The sequence below is a fragment of the Rattus norvegicus genome, chromosome 9, assembly GCF_036323735.1.
Source record: "Rattus norvegicus strain BN/NHsdMcwi chromosome 9, GRCr8, whole genome shotgun sequence".
In the NCBI taxonomy this organism is placed as follows: domain Eukaryota; kingdom Metazoa; phylum Chordata; class Mammalia; order Rodentia; family Muridae; genus Rattus; species Rattus norvegicus.
Window position 1 is genome coordinate 32,687,329 of NC_086027.1, and position 20,659 is coordinate 32,707,987.

Below are 20,659 nucleotides of genomic sequence, written 5' to 3' on the forward strand. Positions count from 1 at the left end.
ATATACACAAGTTAAAAACGCATCGCTTCGGATCAACCAAAAGTCGATGGTTTTGTGCCTTTCCGATATTTCTCACACCCCCATGTTTCCTTTGTCTTCTTTTAAACTTCTCTTTTCTATATTTTTCCCATGAAGGTTTGAGAACTTTCACCATGTGCCTGTACATTTGTTAAGACAGTTGTTTTTTTTTTTTTTTTTTTTTTTGAGAGTGAAAATTCCCACACAGCATAGGGATAGCCTTCTCTGAGTCAAACCCCACTTACTAACAGTATGGAGGAGTAGTGAGTGGCAGCTAGCGTGCTCTCTGCCCAGCAGGACATCTTGAATTCATAGACCCTGCGCACGTTGCAGCCACTCTCTCTCTCTTTGCTACCCATCTCTCCCTGTTTTCTTCTTATCCATCCTGGCTTGAACAAGAGTGTAGCATGTACCCGGGTCTAACGTGTGAAAATCCTCGTCAGCAGGAATACACCTACGTTACCATCACCCCTCGCTACGTCTCCCTAATGTACAGTTCATTCTTTTTCTGCTTGACAACTGATGCTTCTGGAAAACGAGCCCTTGCAATACATTTCAGAGTACAACACCGCACGTGTGCACACAGAGGGGAAGCAGGGAAACGGAAGCAATAGAGGCTTCTACTTCATCTTGTCCCCCACCCCACAAGCAGGTTCCATTGTTAGATATTTGAAAACGAGGCCACAGTCCCCAGCAAGAAGGCAGAGACGCCCAAAGTCGTCTTTGTAAATCAAGTCACATCTTGAGGGGCAGACTATGGGATGGGTAAGGAACCCCACAAAATCCTAACAATTTTTCTAACCCGCATTCACACAGTAAGTGGGAGAAATCAAATATAAAAAGATGCCCGGTTCCAAAGACCTTTCCACTGTACGATCAGAGTTTTCATTATCTTTAAATTGGAGGCAATTCCCTTCCCCTCAATCCACAGGAAGGCTCTATGCACCAGTGGAAGTGAACTCAGCCCTGCCCCATTAAGACCAGCAGCTGATTTTCCCCATTAGCGTAATCTGTCAAACCACTTGACTGACTTGAAAGAAAGACCAGAAATTCATGTAAGGAAAGGACAAATGTTAGAAGTTTCTTCTTGGGTGAGAGACACTGTAGTGCCTGAGGGAGCGGCTGCATTCGTTGCGAAGGTCTGGGTTTGAAGCCTTGTTGAGCCATGTATGTGAGCCTCGGGATGGAGTAACGGTGTGAGACACCTGCTATGTCTTCTGCACAGGAGACTGAGAGGATTCAAGCACACAGCGCAACTCAGCACAGTTCACCCATTTGATACTGTAACCGATTAGGGTAACGGCTGGTGTGCAGCAAATATTCAATAAGTGTTAGCCAATTTCAGTAACCAATTTAATATGGTTTTTTAATTTACATCATCAAATCATCCCCTTAATCTCCGCTTCTATTTTCCCCTTTCTCTTCCCATTCTGAAGCTCCTTTCTCTCATGAAGCTCTTACTTAAGAGAAGGAATAAGATTTTTACCTCTAATGAGATCTTCTCTGATTTAGGTCTCAGATAACACAGTTTTCCATCTATGTAATGTATTGGCCCATGATGCCTGGTGACAGGTACTTGAAGGAGCAGTCATTGAGAAAGTGAAGTTTCAAAAAGGTTCCAGACCACACACACACACACACACACACACACACACACACACACACACACACACACAACCAAAAATTAAGACCCGTTTTACACACAGTTACATCAATCACAAAATATAATTCTTGAGAGTCAATTTTTTTCTAATTATCGTTTAGATGATGTGATCATGAGGATAGAATACTTCCAATTTCATGTAACATATTTAAGTTCTCGAAGTGGAAGTAAGTTAATTTTTTCCCTATTTATCCCTATTTAATGTCATTATCGAATCCAGACTTCAGCAGTAATTTGTAATCAAGGCTTACTATACAAATATGTTCTGATTTGTATTTTGTCAGATGGCTTTACAATATCCATCCGTGGTTTGTTTGGTTTTTTTTTCCATTCTCTCTATGAATGTTTGCTGTTAGATCTTGAGGAGAAGAGCTCACACACAGTAGATAAGGCAAGGTGGAGGTCCCACAGATATCACAAAAATATATTTCAAATCCAGTTTCTGTTTCCCCAGAACATCAGTTTTGCTTGGGTCTATTGTAAAAGAAGTTTCTCAGATATGTAATATGATGGATCAAGTCTTGTCACAAAAACTTTCTTTCTTCTTTCCTCTTACGCAAAGGCCTGTGAAAGGCACCTAGTTTTCTTGATCGTTTTCCTCGGCAAGTCAAGAAGAGGCCACCACCCATGACTAGATGTCATCAAGGGCCCCTTACGTATATGTCATTTGAACGGCCCCTAGAATCCCTAGTTTCCAAGACACAAAATTCCTTCTAGGAAAAAAAGATAAAGTGTAGCACTATCTCGTTAACTGCAGACACCGTGACAGGCTCACACAGAGGCACACCATCGTTCCACAACACTTGCCAACCCACCACTGCACGAGAGGCCAGGACTCTAGCGGAAGAGGTCGACTGATAAAAGTTAATGCAGAAGTCCAGGGTTATTGAGAGCTGTTGTGTAACAGCATTACACGCTGCGATATTCTGTGAAATCGTGCCATAAAGGAAGAGTATTTACAAGCCCCTGGAAAGCAGTGAATAGCATATGACGGACAGGAGTGGCGGGGCAGGGCTTATAATTCGCTTGTCTATGTAAACCCATATAGTATTATCATTGACCCTGGGTGGTCAGCAGGTTTGCGATTCTGTCCTAAACTCATCCACTCCCACTTAAAACACATCGCTCCCTACAACGCTTCCAGCAGCCAATGAAGAGACGTGATGGCCACTACTTGCACTGTGGCTCCCTTCCCTATCTGGGCTCTTGTCAGGCAGCAGCCCATATTTATCAGTAGCTGCTGGAGGCCTCCATCTACCTGCTGTCTGCAGCAAGCACTAAAAGAAACAGCAGCAAATCTGCCAATGCTAACCAATAGGACAGTGTCTAGGACAGGTGGCCTGGGGCTGCAGTGGTGAGGACAGATGGATGGACTAACAACCAGACAGACAGACAGCAGCACCATTAAGACAGCATCCATTACTTCCAGGCTCAGAAGAGGGGAAGCCTGCAGCATGGAGGTGGGGGGTGGGGGTATGTCATTCTTCCACTAGGGACAGGAAGCAGATTAACAAGGGTTCTGCCTCCTCAAGCTGGCAGGCTTAAAGTATTTGGTGTTTTTGGATGAAAAGGAGCAGGGAATTGGGAAACCTGCTGCTCTTACAGAGCCAGGCCAGCTCTGGCCTTCTAAGTTAACAGCCTTTTTATTTTCCCAGAGTCTATAATGAAAGAGGAGGAATCACCAGATCCCTACTATTTTGCTGTGTCCTGATACCCGCATCTATACCTCCATATAGCCCACCCTACTCTACAGCAATTGCTTTTGCTTGGGGGACCCACAGTCTGTGGGCGCAGCTTTTCCTATTGCTCTCCTGTGAGGCTCGGCTACCCTGAAGAGAAGAAGATGCCTTCCCAGACATCACCTTCCCTTCAGTAGGCAATTCTAGGGAGTTTGAGAGAGGCCACCATGGGTGTGCCCTGTGCCCTGGTATCACCCCTCTGCTCCCTCTCCAGACTTCCCTGCAACCAGCTAACTCCAGATGCAACAGGTTCCCTATAGCTCTTCATGCCAATTGCTTGCCCCAAATACACCTTCTGCATAAGCAGAGGATACCGAGACATTAGTACCAGTCAGGGTATCTACATTCCTCCGCCCCAGGGAGGAAAACTTTCCTGAATTTATGAAGACTTCCCAAGGGAAGACAGAGTCGAAATCCCCTTTTACTTCCCTCCATGGGCAAGGCTAAGAAGCAAAGCCCGGCTTATAGGGCAGTCCTTGCAAACACTTCTGAGGCAAAGGGTAGCACAATATCACAGAAAATGGGGCACCTGCCAACTGTCCCCTGAAGGGTGGATGGGTTCGTAAGCAGGGGACATGTAGATATTTATTTAATCCCGGACTGCTTCCTTTGGGAAATGGAAAGGCCCCAGAGGTCTCTTAGAAGCTAATAATGAGGAGCCCCTATTTTATTTCAGGCCAGAGTTACCAATCAACTACTGTCATTATCAAAAACTTTGTGCTGCCAGTGGCATTGCAGGTAAGATAAGAAGATGTGTCTTCACACAGTTATTCGGTGTAGAAGACCCAGAATAAAAGGTTAAAGAGAAGCTGAAAAGGCAGGTTACCAAAGATGGCAACTGCCCAAAAAGGACCCAACCTTAGCATCTTAAAATGAAGGAGCACCAAAACAAACACTAAAAATAAGCCTTTTTTTTATTATATAAATACCAGCACCCTTCACTGTTGGAACTCAGATCTGCTCAACAACTCCAAGGAGGAGCTGCCCTCACCATCTCTACCTCCACCCTTTTCTCCACTCATCCCCTGGTCCCTAATCTGCCCTCAGCTCAGAGCCCAACCATCCGGTGGGATCAGCTTCACTCAGCTCTGAATACCTCACCCCAAGGTGGTCCCCCTGTCCACCTAGTCCTCCTGGGCACTCCTGTCTCAAGCCATCTTCCCCGGGTCCTAGGATTTTGGCTTTGTGGGGTCCTCTCCTTCCTCCGGACTCCCAGACCTCTACCCTGTTCAATCCCGGGGAGGGGCCTCTAGCCCCAAGGTGGGCACCTCTACCCTCACCCCTGAACCCTCGCCAGCCCCTCCCCCACACTCAACCAAGAGGACCTGGTGAGTGAGTGGTGAATGGACGAATGGAGGCACCACCGAGGGATGGATGGCGCGCCTTGGGGGGTTGGGGGGGGGTGCTTACTTGAGCATGGCCTCTTCTTTTTCCTCCTCTTCCTTCTGCCGGTCCATCACTGCCATGATAATGTTCCTCTCCTCCTCGGTCAGGTGGCTCAGGTCGGGCAGTTCTTGCATAGGGGGAGGCACCGTGGGTGGGCGAGGACCTCGGGGCCCCACGGCCGAGGACATTTTTCGTGGCCTGCCCGCCCCCTCGGCTCGCTGGCTCTGGCTCTCACCTTTCGGATTCACGCCCCGCAGCTGCGCCCCTGCTTTCCAACGCTCACAGCGAAGCCCTCCTGGCGGCGGCAGCGGCAGCGGCGGCGGCGGCGGCGGCGGCAGCGGCAGCAGCAGCGGAGCCGGGGACAGCGAGGACCCAGTCTCTCATGATGCTCTGCCTCCCGCCGAGCCCGGATGCTGCCTTTGTTTGGGTCGCCCTGGCGAGGCTCGGGGCCGCCCGGCCGCCTCCCGCAGCCCAGCCTTGGCCGGCGGGGGCGGGCAGGCGGAGGCACGGCGAGGGGGCGAGGGCTGGCGCTGAGCTCCGGAGCGCGGCCGGGCGCGGGCTGGGCTGGCGGGCCGGGGGCGGGGCCGGGCCGGGGCCGCCCGACGCTGCTCGCTCGCGGGCTCCGCTGCCTCCAGTTTGGGGCTGCGGGAGGGAGAGGGAGAGTTTGGGTGTCAGTTAGGCGGAGTCTCGGAGCTTCGCTCCCGGGTGATGCTGCTGCTCTCGCAGACATAAGCTGCCAGCCACTCAGACCCGGAGCCGCTCCGCCCACGGGCACCACCCACCCACTCCCGGGGTCCGAGCCACGCGTGCCCCGGCCGCTCCCCCCGCCCCACGCTCGCCGACGTGCATACTTCACCGATCTCTCCCAAGGTACCCCTCACCCTGAGTCATCCTCCCTCTCCCAGGTCCTGGTCCATGTCATCCTCCCCAGCCCTATTTTCCCATGGTTTGCATTAATCATCCTCATCCTCGCCACAGTCTTCATCATTGATGCTTTTTGAGCACCCACAGGGTTTACAACAGCAGGATGGTACACCCTCTAGATCTATTTTTCCCCTTCCTGCCACCATGTCTTGCTGCTTTACTCGTCAAGTGTGCACAGCCACAGTTGTGTGTGGGTTTCTAGATAATCTTGGTGCACACACACAACACACACACACATCCGGCAACCCGATTTGCCAATGGACCCTTCAATGCAATCTCTTTCTTGACGGGTTCTTGCTAGAATTGTTCTGCTATGTATCCTCATTTTCCCCCTCAAGACGCCCCACCACACAGTAACTCTTTAATTTGCCATTTGGGGCACTGGGTAGCCCCATCAGACCGCATAACTGCACTTCGCTGGTGCTTGTAAATGGATTATCTACTCTAATTCCTCCAGTCATGTTCGCTATCATCATGTACTCACTTCTCAGCCTCTGTGGGTACTTCTCCAGCAACACCACGATACCAGGATAAGGAAAACACCCACCCATATCCTATTGGATTTTAGAAGCGTCAGCTCAGTGCCTGGTACGATGGCAGGCACGAAAGGGTGAGCTTCTCTTGGTGATAAAGGGGAAAAATTAATAGACAATTCTTTCAAAATATGTAATGTTATCACCTTTGAAACCTGGAGACTGAATTTTGTTAATGCAATTATAAAAGAATCAATAGAGATACGGACTCAAATTGAGCCATTTCCCAGTAAGGATCTCATAGCAATGATGAGAGACCAGATGGGTTTTCTCTCCCGGGGAATTCTTTCTGTAGTTCCAGAAGCAAGATAGCACCTATTTTCTTCCTTCAGCCTTAACTTTGTTAACATGGGGTGCAGGGGTGAGGTAGAGACGGGGGGGGGGTGTATGATGCTAAAAGCTTCACATTTAAAGACTTTAGAATTTAATTGATTTTGCCTGTAAATGTGTGTGTGTGTGTGTGTGTGTACATACATATTTGAATCTCCTCAGTAATCTGCTCACTACCGACAGTATTAACTTGGTTCTTAAGACTCAATCTTAAGACTCTGAATTATTTGAAACACTTACCATGTCTGCTTCAGGCATCCCCCCAAGATTAAACCACTTATCCATCTCGTAATGTTGAGCAGTGTCATTTCTATATCTGGCCATTCCTGTTGTGTGACTTTGAACACATCTAGTCCCCTTCAGCCATCTCTCTCTCTCTCTCTCTCTCTCTCTCTCTCTCTCTCTCCCTCCCTCCCTCCCTCCCTCCCTCCCTCCCTCCTTGTAAAATAACTATCAAGAAGATTATAACCAAGAATAACCTCCAGTGCTCAAGCATTTATTAAGGCTTCATAATCATATTTCTACAACCCAATATCGGGCATTGTTTTTATAGTTGTGTCACTTAAGAGATTGTCACTGAAATAGCTGTGTGGTCCGCTAAATTTTCCACTGATTTTTTTCCATAGGTACTGATGTCTAGCCAGATTTCCTCTCTTCTCTAATTAGGCAATTGATAGAACACTCTGATCAGTATCTTTTCTTCACTAAAAAAAATTATATTTGCTTCTCTTCGCTGATCACATATTTAAGAAGATGAAAGAAAGGAAGGAAGGAAGGAAGGAAGGAAGAAAGAAAGAAAGAAAGAAAGAAAGAAAGAAAGAAAGAAAGTCAACCTGAGTTGGAATTCTGGCTCCATTCAAGCCCCTGACATCTGTGTAAAACAGAGAATAGAGGACTTAGCCCAGATGGATGGTGAGTATGAAATCAGACACATGTTACGCTGTCATCTGTGTTAAAACCACTCTGTGTGCTTTTCTTTTAATTCCAAGCTCTCCCCAGTAATGTTTATCTCCCTGTTAGGAAGGCACCAAAGGAAGCTGCTGAATAGACAGCTCGTCCATTTGGCCAGATCCCATCTCTGTGGACTCAACCTGGAAAGTTGAAAAGAGCATGGACGAAGGCCATGCCCTCAGGAGGTTTTTTAATCAAGTTGGTTCTCCTCAAGTCCTTCTGAAACACAAATAAAGCCTCAGTATAGGTGGGAACTGGCTGAGGAAAACGCTCACCAGTAAGGGTTCAGTAAACAATTAATAATCTGGCTTTAATTCATTTGGGTTGCTGTAATAAAATAGCATTGGTAGGGTGGCTTATGTAACTGGAATTTATATTTGGAAGGTTTTGGAAGCTGAAATTTCAAGATGAAGATGTCTACAGGCTGAGGCCCCTCTTCTAGGCTTAAAGGTGGCATCTGTATGTGTGTGTCTTTGGTGTTTCTCTCCCTCCACATGCAAGAATACCTGTCCTACTAGATTAAGACCTGATACTTATAAACTCATTTAATCTTATTTACCTGTTAAATTTAGACCCTGTGGGGGGCTGGAGAGATGGTTCAGCAGGTGAAGGGGCTCAACTCACAGGCCGGACAATCTGAGTTTGATAACCAGGACTGAAGTGGTCAGAGAGAGTCAACATGAACACACACACTCACACACACACACACACACACACACCACTATATAAAAAAATCTTTTCTTGTCTCCAAAATATGGTTATATTTAATAGAACTGGAAATTAACAAATTTGGGAGGGAACCCATTTTATTACATAACAATTTGTCAAAAATTACTTGGGGAAATGGCCGCTTCCATTATTATCTTAATATCAAAATGAAGAAATCTGCTGCTCAAATATATTTCTGTTCATAGCCCCCTTACTCGGCCACGCGCATGAGCGTGGGAATGACAAGTGAATAAATGATGGCGTGCGTGTTTCATTGCCAGCCAGCACACGGCGTTTCTCCTTTCTCATCCATTAGGAAGAGGATCAAAGCAAAATTTGAAAGCACGGAAGAAGAGGTTCCTTACATGCACATGCATGAAAGCAGAACTCCATCTTTAGACAGGCAAGCAAAGAGTTAAGCGGTGGGCCCCAAAGTGCAGCTAGTTACTTAGTTCCTGGAGGCACTCCACTAAAACATGCTCAACGGACTTGGGGAAATGTGCACACTAGCTCTTCTCCCAGAAATTCGCAAGATGCAGTAAGAGATACAGAAGTGCTAAAGTATAATCGTTTGCTGCAATAAAGAAAAACCACTTTATGTGCATGGCTGCCTTTTCCCAAATGCATTGAGCTACAGAGCTATGTTATCTCCTGATGGGGAAGCGTGCCTCAGCCAAGGTTTGGAGCAAAACTAGACTCAAGCCCTGTTACCTGAAACCTTTAATTAGGAGGGCATGAAATGTCTGGTGGAAGTCTCCTTGTCTGACCAATATTAGTAAAAATAAATAAAAGCCTTAGTTATCTATTTATAGAACGTGTATCACATTTCCTTGAGGGCCATGTGAACACTCTTTTAGAACATAGTCCAAAACCATCCGAATCTATTCTTCCCATTGATACTCTAAAAATCATCACTTCTCAAAAACGCTCTAAAATTGGACACCGGAGTTCATTATTAATTTAATTCAATTAACTGAGGTTTTTAACTGAAGCATAGAAAATCACTGACACAAGTCAGTTTTAACCCCTCATTAGCATCTGAGCACTATGGTCAGTATTATTGCCTTCCAAATCAAACCCAACTGAAATTCAAAGGGTGGCACTGCTTGGGAGAGAGGTTCGTCCCAGAATTACTGCAGTCATTTGGATTAGGTTTCCTTATAAAAAACTAGAACACAGAAATGGAGGAGAAAGGAAGCTGCCTGGAAAGACACCCAGAGATACACGTGGGGGAGAAGGTTATAAGAAGACACAGGCAGAGAGTGTAGAGCCATGCTGCCACAAGCCAAGGGACCCAGGAGCCATCAGAAACTAGAAGCATCTGTTCCAGAGTCAGTCCTAGAGACGTTAGAAAGAGCATTGCCCTCATTTACCACTTTGGTTTTTATTTCAAGCTTTCGCAATTGTGAAGGAATAAATTTCCATACTTGTTATGAAGTACCCCACACACAAAGTGTAGCAGCTATGTGCATTTGGACAAATCAGTAAATGGCCCTAAAACCTATTCTGATTAGCAAGTAAGGTAACATAACCTTTGCCTTCAAAAGTTTCAGTTTGGAGAAAATATGGCAGACACATACACAATGCCTAGAAGATAGAAACAATTTAATTTCTTTATTATTTCCCAGTGCATTGATTGAAAAACATTGTTTTGTCCACAGTGTTAAGGGTACGTACGACTGAGAAATATAGAGAATTAACAAATGCTAACCGTGGAAAACGGTACACATGCATGTCCTATACTGTGAATAGAGTTTCTCTGAAACACAGACACATGTTCCATTTCTTTTGTTATCTCTGCCTGTCTGCCCGCTACAGTGGTAGAATTTAGCAGACACAACGCAGGCCAGAGAGATTACTAACTCTTACTCTAGACAATTGCAATATTGTTGAGAGAGAGAGAAGTGCAAGTAAGCATACAGGAAGCATACGTGGTAATTAAACTAGATGAGGCCTTGCCATATATAGTTGGAATTGTTAGTCCTAAAGCAGGGGTCCTGTGAGCATACAGTTGAAGGATGGAGAAACCAACATAAGGAGAACCCAGCAAAGAATATATCACAGATGTGACAGAGACAAGATCCTGAGTCAGAAAAGGCCAGTTCTGGAGGAAGGAAAGCAATAAAATGAAACAGGGTTGTCAGGAGGGGGACAAGGGAATCCCAAATAGGACAGAGTCAAGGAGGGCATGGAGTACTGCTTTATTCCTCTGCACCAAGAAACCACTAAAGAACAGAGACATGGAGTTACATTTGCATTTTTAAGAGATTACCTGTGGGGTGGCAGGAGAATGGGTGGCAACCAGGGAGAGTAGGCAGAAGGAGTCTGACTGGAAGAATTTAAAATGGCCCAGAGCAGTGTGAAAAAGTAGTGGGAGTGGAAAATCCGAACATATTCAAGGATGTGTCCTCTGCCCTGAACCTGGAGATCTGTGTAGAGATGAGATGCACAGTATGTGAAGAGGAGAATGTTTATAATTCTCAGAGTGGACTGAGGTATAAGTCAGGATCCATACACTGACATGAGTAATCTGTGTATCTCGGGGGTGTATGTGCTGTAGGTATACAAAATTCTTATCATCAGTATCTAAAAATCTAATATATATATATATGTATATATATATATGTGTGTGTATTTTCATTTTTGTTGTCAATTGATTATTCTATATGAAACGTTTTTCTAAAATGTAAGCATGTAATGTTTTCCTGTTGTTTTAAAAACTTATTAATTTTGTCTATTTTGTATGTGTGAGTGTGTGTGCATGTATGTGCATGTGTGTGTCCAGTGCATGTATGTATCTGTGTGTATGATAAATGTGCACCCGTGCCAATGGAGACCAGAAAAAAATGTTGGATCCCCCTTGGAGCTGTAATAAGCCTCCCAGTGTGAGTGCTAAGAACTCAACTCAGGTTCTCAGGAAGAGCAGCCACTGCTGTCAACTGCTGAGCCATCGCTCCACCCCCTAGTGTCTTTTATGTCAAAGGTTGGCTTGAGAGCCAGAAGTGGGCATACACATGCCTGCTCACACAGGGTGAATGGACAAAATGCAAGTTAGCGTCTTCTCTGGGGAGCAAATAAGTAGTACTTTTGTGATTCAGGATTCCGCACGTATATTAGAAATATTTCATTTTAATTTCTAAATAATTTTCACATATGAAAGTATTTTCAAACATCAATGGCACCCACTGAGATGTACCTTGGCTGGCGGGTGGATGTCTCCCTAGATGTTAGATTTATTGCTTATATCCGGGGGTGCTCTGACATCATTCCCATGAACGTCAACATAATCAATCACACAATAATGGCATTTATAAAAAAAACCAATAATACCCTCTAGCTTCTCAAAGGACATAGGACTTTGTGCCCCTCCTACCATCATTTGTATGAATAGCATTCACCGAAACATGCCCTCGTCTTGGTGATAAATTAAATGGTCACCTTATGTATGTACAGTTAAAGCAATTTTCAAAAATGTAATCTTTCTGGCTTCAAGGAACAGTTGGCTTTCATGAAATGTTCCTGAAAGTAGTTGGCTGAGGTGGAATATCAGATGTGGGCTCAGAGTCAGCCAAATACCTATTTTAATCTTAAATTTGGTAAAGTTCCATCACTGTCATTTACTGCATGAGGAATTCCACGTGTAGGGGTGTTTCTGTCCTAGGACCAGGATTACTGCTGTCCTCTTTTCTTCTGAGAGGTCATTGTGCAATTAATATTCTTCTGTTCCACTCACTTACGCTCAGTGTGTGTCTCCTGACTTGCCACCAGAGTTCACGGCCTCTGCTGCCTTCTGATACCGATGACCTTTCGTATTAATCAAATTCAGAATGCTTAAACGCCAGTGTTTTTTGGAATAATTTCTCTGTGTTGTATTCTTTTTCGATCCCGGTTTTTGCCTCGAGTCACTCTGGGTTTTGATACTATGTGACGTGAATAGTCCACTGTGGATGCCTTTAACAGTTTTCTAGCATTGATCTTTGGAGAATGCCTTCTGAGGTTCTAGGCTAAGCAGACTGAGGGCCAACATCTTAATGTCAATCACTCCAGTCAAGTCCTGTGTTGTCCTCTTCACATACAGCTCATCTCTCTCTCTCAAGAGTGGGGCAAATCGAGTAACTTAAAAAACAAATCGTTCCACTTTACCTACCTGCAAATCTAAAAGCACTGTAAAGAGAAAAGATTTATGTAACAATTCCTAAGAATAAGTGGCGATATATGCACCTAAATGATAACAAATCGGGAAGAGTTTTTGCTAGAATTAATATTTTATTTCATTATATTTGTGTTATAGTAACATTTTATTTAAACTGTGACATCTCGAAACAAGATTGCAGTAAATGCTCCTTCCCTAGAATGTGGTTTGAGCCCCAAGTGTTATCAAGTCCTGCCCTGGAATAGACAATCGCTTATAACGATGTTGGCGTGACTCCTTTAGGCAAATGGGAAACCCAACAGAATACAATCTCAGCTCCCTGTGTTGGCCCCACAGGCTTCAGTTGCACAGACCGGAATAAGACTTTGAATGTTCATAGACTTGAATTCCCTTGCCTCTAGAATGGAAAGGTAACTTACATTTTGTAAGGGCTCTTAACATTTGTAGTGCAGGAACATTGCTTGGTCCTGTGACATGGTCCAGGCCAGTTTTAACTGCTCTGTGTGGAAGGGTGATGGGAAGGTGGGCAAGTTCACGCTTGCCTGTGACCCTTATTGATCTGTGAATTGCCCCAGTTTTATCAAAATTGGTGTCATAGTCTGTTTGAGTTACTTTACAGATTTGCACAGATAGGATAGTTTTTTAACCACAGATATGTACTATTCAGAGTTCCATGGGCTGGGAATTCTGATAAGTGGAAAAGGAAGATTTGGATTTGGTTAGAACAATTTGCTACAACATAGAGCTTGTCTTTTCTTGCCAGACACGAAAGAAGCAGCAAGCTAGGTCCATGGGCCTCCTTTATAGGGGGTGTGTGGGATCCTCCCATGAAAGCTCCACCAGCCCAGGACAGCTCAACCCTAGTCAAAGTATATGCCAAAGAGCTCACTTATCAATGGAAATAGTAACTAAGACAGTGTGTGTGCACACGGATGTGTGTTCACATGCACATGTGTTCACACACATACCTTTTGGGAGATAAGTGGCCAAATTTGCTAGATAAGTTTTAAATGCTCTTACTAACAGAATAAACTTTTAAATGATATCATTAATAGAAAAAAGAGCTCATTTATTTATTTTTATAACGTTGAATATGAAGTTTAAACATGAAAACAAGGTGAAATACAGAGGTTCAGACATAGCATTGGATGTATCAGACTTAGATGTATAAAAGGGTCTAGGGATGCACCTTAGTACAGTGCTTTTCTGAAGCATGTGGAAGACTAGATGATCTCCATCACAGACAAAGTATCAGAGAAAGGGAAGAAAATTCTAACACACACACACACACACACACACACACACACACACACACACCAAGAAGTCAGTCCTTATGGGAATATAAATTTCTTTTGCCCTTAAATCCACCTCCTTTTACTTCCATTATCAAAATGTGGCAGCTCACAGAGCTCCTTGTCTCACTAACAACTTACTCACATACCATGCTGCCATCCCTTTTCTACCTTGATTCTTCCCTGACCATCTGACCACCTGCCACCAGGATATTCACAGGGATTCAGCTATGCAGACTTTGTAATGTTTTGTGAATTAAGGTGAATAATATATAATATCTTATTATTGCCTTTAAAAGTAGCAAAAAAGTAACAATACCAAGGTGCTAGAGCAAGGTGAAAGCATTAATCAAGTATACACACATACACATGCACACATAGTCACACACGTATGCACACACACACACACACGCAGAGGCATACACATATACACACATGCACAGGCATATATACATACACACATGCATGGGCATACAAAAAACACATGCACAGGCATGTGCATGCATACATATACGCATGTACATGCATATGCACACATGCATGTGTGCACACAGACATACATACCTACATGCTCATACACACCCATGCACATGCAAATACACACTCATACTCGGTCATACACCTTCATACACACTAGAGTGCACATATACACGTGTATGTGCACACACATTCTCACACACAAGCATGTTTGCACACACATACACGTGCATCAAACACATACACACACATATGCATGCATGCAGACACATACATGCACATGCACATGCACTCCTCTCATGCATGCCCGTGCATGTGCACACAAGCACACATATACACACACAAACAGACACTGGGAGTGACTTAAAGAAAACATAATGGTGATAAAAGGGTGCTCATAAAGATCCTGGATGACTAGACTCTAGTTCCAAAAAATGGTTTTGAATAGGTTATTGATATTCCTGGACCATGGTCTCCTACTGAGTAAAATTACTATTTTTTAATGGTTTCTATATCTTTAATATTATCAAGTATGAGCAGTTTGTAAGCAACCTGTTGGCAGTCAGTAATTAATGGATAGTTTTAAAAAACATTCTGCTTGTGAAGAGTCTTATTTAATAATATGAAAGTCTTATAAGTCTATAATATAACAAAAGGGTAAATGACAAAGATTTAGAAATAGTAACTCAGTTTATTCAATTCAAAACCCAAGTTTAACAACTTAGGGAAAGGTAAATCAGAGCCACAGTGCGGTACCACTGTGGACCCCAGTAGAACATTCAAAATTGAATAGTGGTAATGCCAAATGTTAATGAGATGCAGACAAATTGATCGCTTGTGGGTTTTTTCAATGTAAAAAATATGCATGTTAGACACTTTTCTGTTGTTATGATAAAATACCATGACCAAGGTAACTCAAGGAAGAGAGTTTTTTTTGGGTTTTTTGGTTTTTGGTTTTTGACTCCAGCAGGTTATGGATCTATCATGGTGGGGCAGCACAATATAGCAAATACAAGAAACACTGCCAGGAGCAGAGAGTTGAGAACGATCACATCTCAACTACAAACACCAAGCAGAGAGCACAAACTAGAAGTAGAGAGAGGCTATATGTATTTCCAAGTCCATCTCCAGTGGTTGACTACCTAAACCTCCCCATGTAGAATCACTAAGTGGGAACCAAGAGTCCAAAAATACCCAAGCCTCTGGGGGCCATTCCTCATTCAAACTTCCACAGAATGTAAAACTTTACAGCCATTTTGGAAAATTGTTCAGAAGTTCCTTGTGAATTGAACATGTTACATTATCCTGTACTTAAATATTCTTGAATATTATTCTCAGAAGAATAAAATTACATGTTTTTAATTTAAACCTACACATAAGTATTTACAGCAGATTTATTGTTGATATAAAAAATGAAGAGAGTAAAAGAATCAAGTGTCCTTTTGTCCATGGATGACTAGAAAAATGTTGCTATCCTCTTACCTATCAGTATTGTTAAGTAATACTTGAATGGTTCTAAAGGAAGGATACTAAGTGAAAAGGAACCAGTCTGAAGAATTATATGCCATTCATACGATATTCTTATTATGACATGATTTACATAACTTCATTTGATTGGCAGGGTCCTGGGAGGAGGTGATAGAACAGACAAGAACGTTTAGGGGAGGGGCTGGGGATTTAGCTCAGTGGTAGAGCGCTTACCTAGGAAGCGCAAGGCCCTGGGTTCGGTCCCCAGCTCCGAAAAAAAGAACCAAAAAAAAAAAAAAAAAGAACGTTTAGGGGAGCATGAGGCACTGTGTGTCAATGTATATTCTGCATTTGGCTTTGGTAGTGATTTCTTGAATCTGTATGTGAGTTATAACGTTGAAAAAAATTCCACCTCCTGCATGAACCTTTAAAAATGGAATAGGTTCATAGTTACTACATTAGTCTCTGGTTTTGAGACTTTACTCGTTGTATGATGTCAATATTTAATGAAACTGAACTTCTGGTAAAAGCAATTTCATTATTTTTCACAGTATTCAGTCTGGTAGAGCTCCATGTATTGTTGCTCTGAAGCAGTCGTTGGGAAAGTCAATATTCCTTTTAATTCCTATTACACTAATTAATTATCAATGACAACGACTACTCATTGAATATATTTGTCACATTGACTGTGGTGGTTTGATGGTTCCCACACTTCATATATGGAGATGCTCAATGCTAATTGGTGAAAAATTCTTCAGAGAAGATTAGAAAGCATGGCCTTGTTGGAAAAGGGTACGTTACTGCGGATAGGCTTTGAAGTTTGAGAAGACTAACACCATTCTGAGAGTCTCTCTCTCTCTCTCTCTCTCTCTCTCTCTCTCTCTCTCTCTCTCTCATCAAGATGTAACTATCCACCATCATGGACTGTAATCCTCTGAAGCCCTAAGTCCTTATTAAGTATCTCCTTTTATAAGCTGCCAGAATTATGGTATTTTATCACAACAATACAAAAAAAGTTACTAAGACATTGACCCATTTAGAAAAAAGAGCAGTCATTTAAAATTATTTTAAGGGAAAGGTTTCGAAATATGACATTTTCCTGTGTTTAGGGCTGTAACAAATCATTCTGTTATAGTATTAAGCTTTAAATTGTGCTGTTATACCTAAAATAAAATATGGTTTTAAAACAAAATAAACAAATAACCAAAAAGTTAAGAAGTTTTCAAAAGTTGATTAATGTTATTTCTTACTTACTCTAAATGATGCTTTCACCTATATTTATTTTGTATTTGGGGACTTATGGTCTGAATGTTGCCTTAACTTACTTTGGGAACGTAGTTGCCTAAGGTAAGTTCTGGAGGGAATCTGGTTGGTTGGTATTGCTGTTCTTTTTATGGGGTTGCAAACCCCTTCAGCTCCTTCAGTTCTTTCTCTAACTCCTCCATTGGGGTTCCAGTGTTCAGTCTGATGGTTAGCTACAAGCATCCTCACCTGTATCAGTAGGGCTCTGGCAGAGCCTCTCAGGAGACATCCATACCAGACTCCTGTGAGTAAGCTATGTTTTGGCATCAGCAATAGTGACTGAGTTTTGTGACTGCATATGGGATGAATCCCCAGGTGGGGCAGTCTCTGGATGACCTTTTCTTCAGACCCTGCTCCCCTCTTTGTCCCTGTATTTTCTCCTGTGAGTATTTTGTTCCCCCTTCTAAGAAGGACTGAAGCGTCCACATTTTGATCTTCCTTCTTCTTGAGCTTCATGTGGTCTGTGAATTTTATCTTGGGTATTCCAAGCTTTTGGGCTAATATCCACTTATCAGTGAGTGCATACCATGTGTGTTCTTTTGGGACTTTAAATTGTTTTAATGATTATATTATTTATACTTTCTCACTATTCCCATCCATCCTTCCTTCATTCTTGATTCTCTCCAGGTATTCTCAGAAGTACATCCCAATACTCTTGGATGCTAATCGTCAAGTATTAGACTGTTTCCCAGGGATCCTGAACTGCACTTTTTGCTACCAGAGTGAAACAAGAATGTGCATTTGCAGATGGGGACACTGAAACTAACCTATCTGCTCTACAGCTGGCAATGCAGAAACCATCACTACCATGAGGCTAAAAATGCACGATACTTTTTGCTCAGCAGCAATCCAAGCAATAAAGTTCTCCTTATATTGAACTGGATGGAATACCACTCTTAGAATATTCCAGGGACTTGGAAGACATGGGAGAAGTGGAATCATAGATCATGGAGTTTGATGGTTGCCGCTAGTTTTGATTAAAGCATTGGAAATGGAAAGTATTACTGGCTTAGAGTGACTAGTCACTAATTAAAGTCCAGGTAAAGACCATTCTGACAGCTGCTAAGGTTACTGTCAGAATGTCAGGGTTGCTATTCCTGCACAAACATCATGACCAGGAAGCAAGTTGAGGAGGAAAGGGTTTATTCAGCTTACACTTCCACATTGCTGTCCATCACCAAAGGAAGTCAGGACAGGAACTCAAGCAGGTCAGGAAACAGGAGCTGATGCAGAGGCTATGGAGGGATGGTTCTTACTGGCTTGCTTCCCCTGGCTTGCTCAGTTTGCTATCTTATAGAACCCAAGACCACCAGCCCAGGGACAGCAACACCCACAATGGGCTGGGTCCTCCCCCCTTGATCACTAATTGAGAAAATGCCTTACAGCTGAATCTCATGGAGACATTTCCACAACTGAGGCTCTTTTCTCTGTGATAACTCCAGCTTGTGTCAGGTTGACACACAAAACCAGCCAGGACAGTTGCCATGCCTGAAAAGTGTCTGTCCTCAAACTATCTTGTTACCAAAGGGATGGTATTTAGTGGAACCCTTAAGAGGTAATTGGAACTCGAGGTTAACTGACTTCTAAAAGAAGCTTCACAATGTATTTGATTAATTTGTTTTTCCACCTGCTGATGGAACCTGCTGATGTCATGGTTTTGAATTTCTCATCCCTCAGAAGTGTGAGTAAATAAACGTCTGATCTGTATAATTTACCCTGTCTCAAATATTTTGCTATAGTAGCACAAAATAATCTAAGGCAGCAGAATATAGGAAGAAAAAGGATGTGATATGGTTCTGACCAAGAAAAGCTATATAAGTGGTTGAAATCTCTATCTCAGCATATCTACCCTTCCAAGATCAGGTACTGAACTGAAAAAGAACTGAAAGTAGATGAAAATCATCTACTAATGACCAACAAATACATTATATAAGAGAGTAGAGGGCTTTTGAACTTAAGATGTGGCCAAAAGATTTGAAAAGGTGTGGTTTAAAATGAGACCCATAAACGCACACATATGAATGCTTGGTTCCTATAGTTAGTGGACTTGTTTTGAGAGGAAAAAGATTGTTGGAATAGGTGTGGCCTTGTTGGAGAAGGTGTGTCTTTGGAGACAGGCTTTAAGGCTTCAAAAGCCCAAGTTAGACTCAGTATCTCCCTCTTTGCCTCTTGGTCATGGATAAAATGGAAGCTATCGGCTACTCCAACAGCATCATGCCCGCCGGTTTTCAAACACTATCCCTGCCACAGTGGGCACAGACTCACCCTCTTTAACTGTAAGAAAGCCTCCAACTAAATGCTTTCATTTATGAGTTGTCTTGACTGTGGTGCCTCCTCACAGAGATCAAATATCATAAGTAAGAAAAATCAAAAAGCATGTGATCTCCTATTACCCAAAATTACGGCACCAAAAAAGTGACAGAAAAAGATTTAAAAAAAATGTGTTACCAACTTGGAGGGAGCACATTATAAAAGATGGAGTATCACTTTTCAGAATACAATATGAACTCTAAGTGAATGACGTACAATTGATTCTATCCATGAAGATGAGGTTATAGAACATAGTTCAGGAGTGCTGTGGCCGAGTTCTAAATTCTCTCTTACATATAATCCTCATTCATTTATTTGTTTTATTAGTTCACTCATGATGCTAGAACAAAATGCAATATGTCAGATAAATTGTAAGTGAGGCAAATTGATTTATCGCAGTTCTGAATGTAATGAAGGCCAACATCAAAGTATATGCCTTTTACTGGTTTATTCAAGGAAAAGGCATTAACATTTCCTGACCCATTTCCTTTCCCAACACTTTGTTCCCATGGCCAATGATCAAGGCAGAGCATCAAAGAGGAAACGTCAAATATCACACAAATATTAAACTTCATATCAAAATATTTCTTTCTGACTCTTAGTGTCTGCTTCGTACTCTGTGAGGCTTATCACAGTGGTCATTAAATACTTGCTTATGAAAAGAAAAGAAAAGAAAAGAAAAGAAAAGAAGAGAAGGAAGAAAAGGAAAGAAGGGAGAGGGGAAGGAAGCAGAAGTTAAAAGAGATACAAAGTAAAAATAATTTTCTTGATGGATGTGAAGTTTGTTTTTCTGTGACAAAATGTCTGGTAATAAGCAAGTGAAGAAAAGAGGAGCTTCTTTTGACCCAGGATTTTCTTTTTCTTTTAAATGTATTTATTTATTCACTTATAACTCAATATCAGCTCTTCCTCTCCTCCCAGTATCCATTCATGCAAGTCCTCCCCCACCCCATTCCACTCTCCCCTTCTCTTTTGCAAAGGGGAAGCCCCCTTCTGGGTGTCAGCCCACTAACAGCTCCACCCACCCACCACCACCACCACCACCACCACCACCACCACCACCACCACCACCACAACTACCACCACCACACCACACCACCTGGCACACCAAGTCAACAAGGGACTAGGCATATCCTCCCCGACTGAGGCCAAACAAAGCTGTCCATTTAGAGATCAAGGATTCACAGGCAGTCAACAGACTCGGACAGCCTCTGCTCCAGTTGTTGGGGAACCTAAAGACCTAGCTGCTTTTATGCTAGATGTGTGCACGGCATCTAGGTCCAGCCTGTGCTCACTCTTCGATTAGTGATTTGGTCTCTAAGAGCCCCCAAGGGTCCAGGTTAGTTGACTCTGTTGGTATTCCTGTGGAGTCTCTGCCCTCTTCGGGTCCCTCAAGCCTTCTCCCA

At 43.0% G+C, this 20,659-nt stretch overlaps 1 protein-coding gene across 44 annotated transcripts in view; it reads right to left on the reverse strand.

The window, feature by feature from the left end:
* Rims1 (regulating synaptic membrane exocytosis 1) overlaps window positions 1–5,670 on the reverse strand; it is a 499,647-nt gene extending 493,977 nt beyond the window's left edge. For 42 of the 44 annotated variants that reach the window (XR_010054639.1, XR_010054638.1, XR_010054637.1 and 39 more), the window contains exon 1: window positions 4,831–5,670. Coding sequence is in view for 38 of the 44 variants with exons in the window: in XM_063267779.1 (XP_063123849.1) it covers window positions 4,831–4,994 (164 nt within the window). In the remaining 6 variants the exon portion in view is untranslated. 44 annotated transcript variants of the gene reach the window in all.
* Window positions 5,671–20,659: the final 14,989 nt, after the last annotated feature.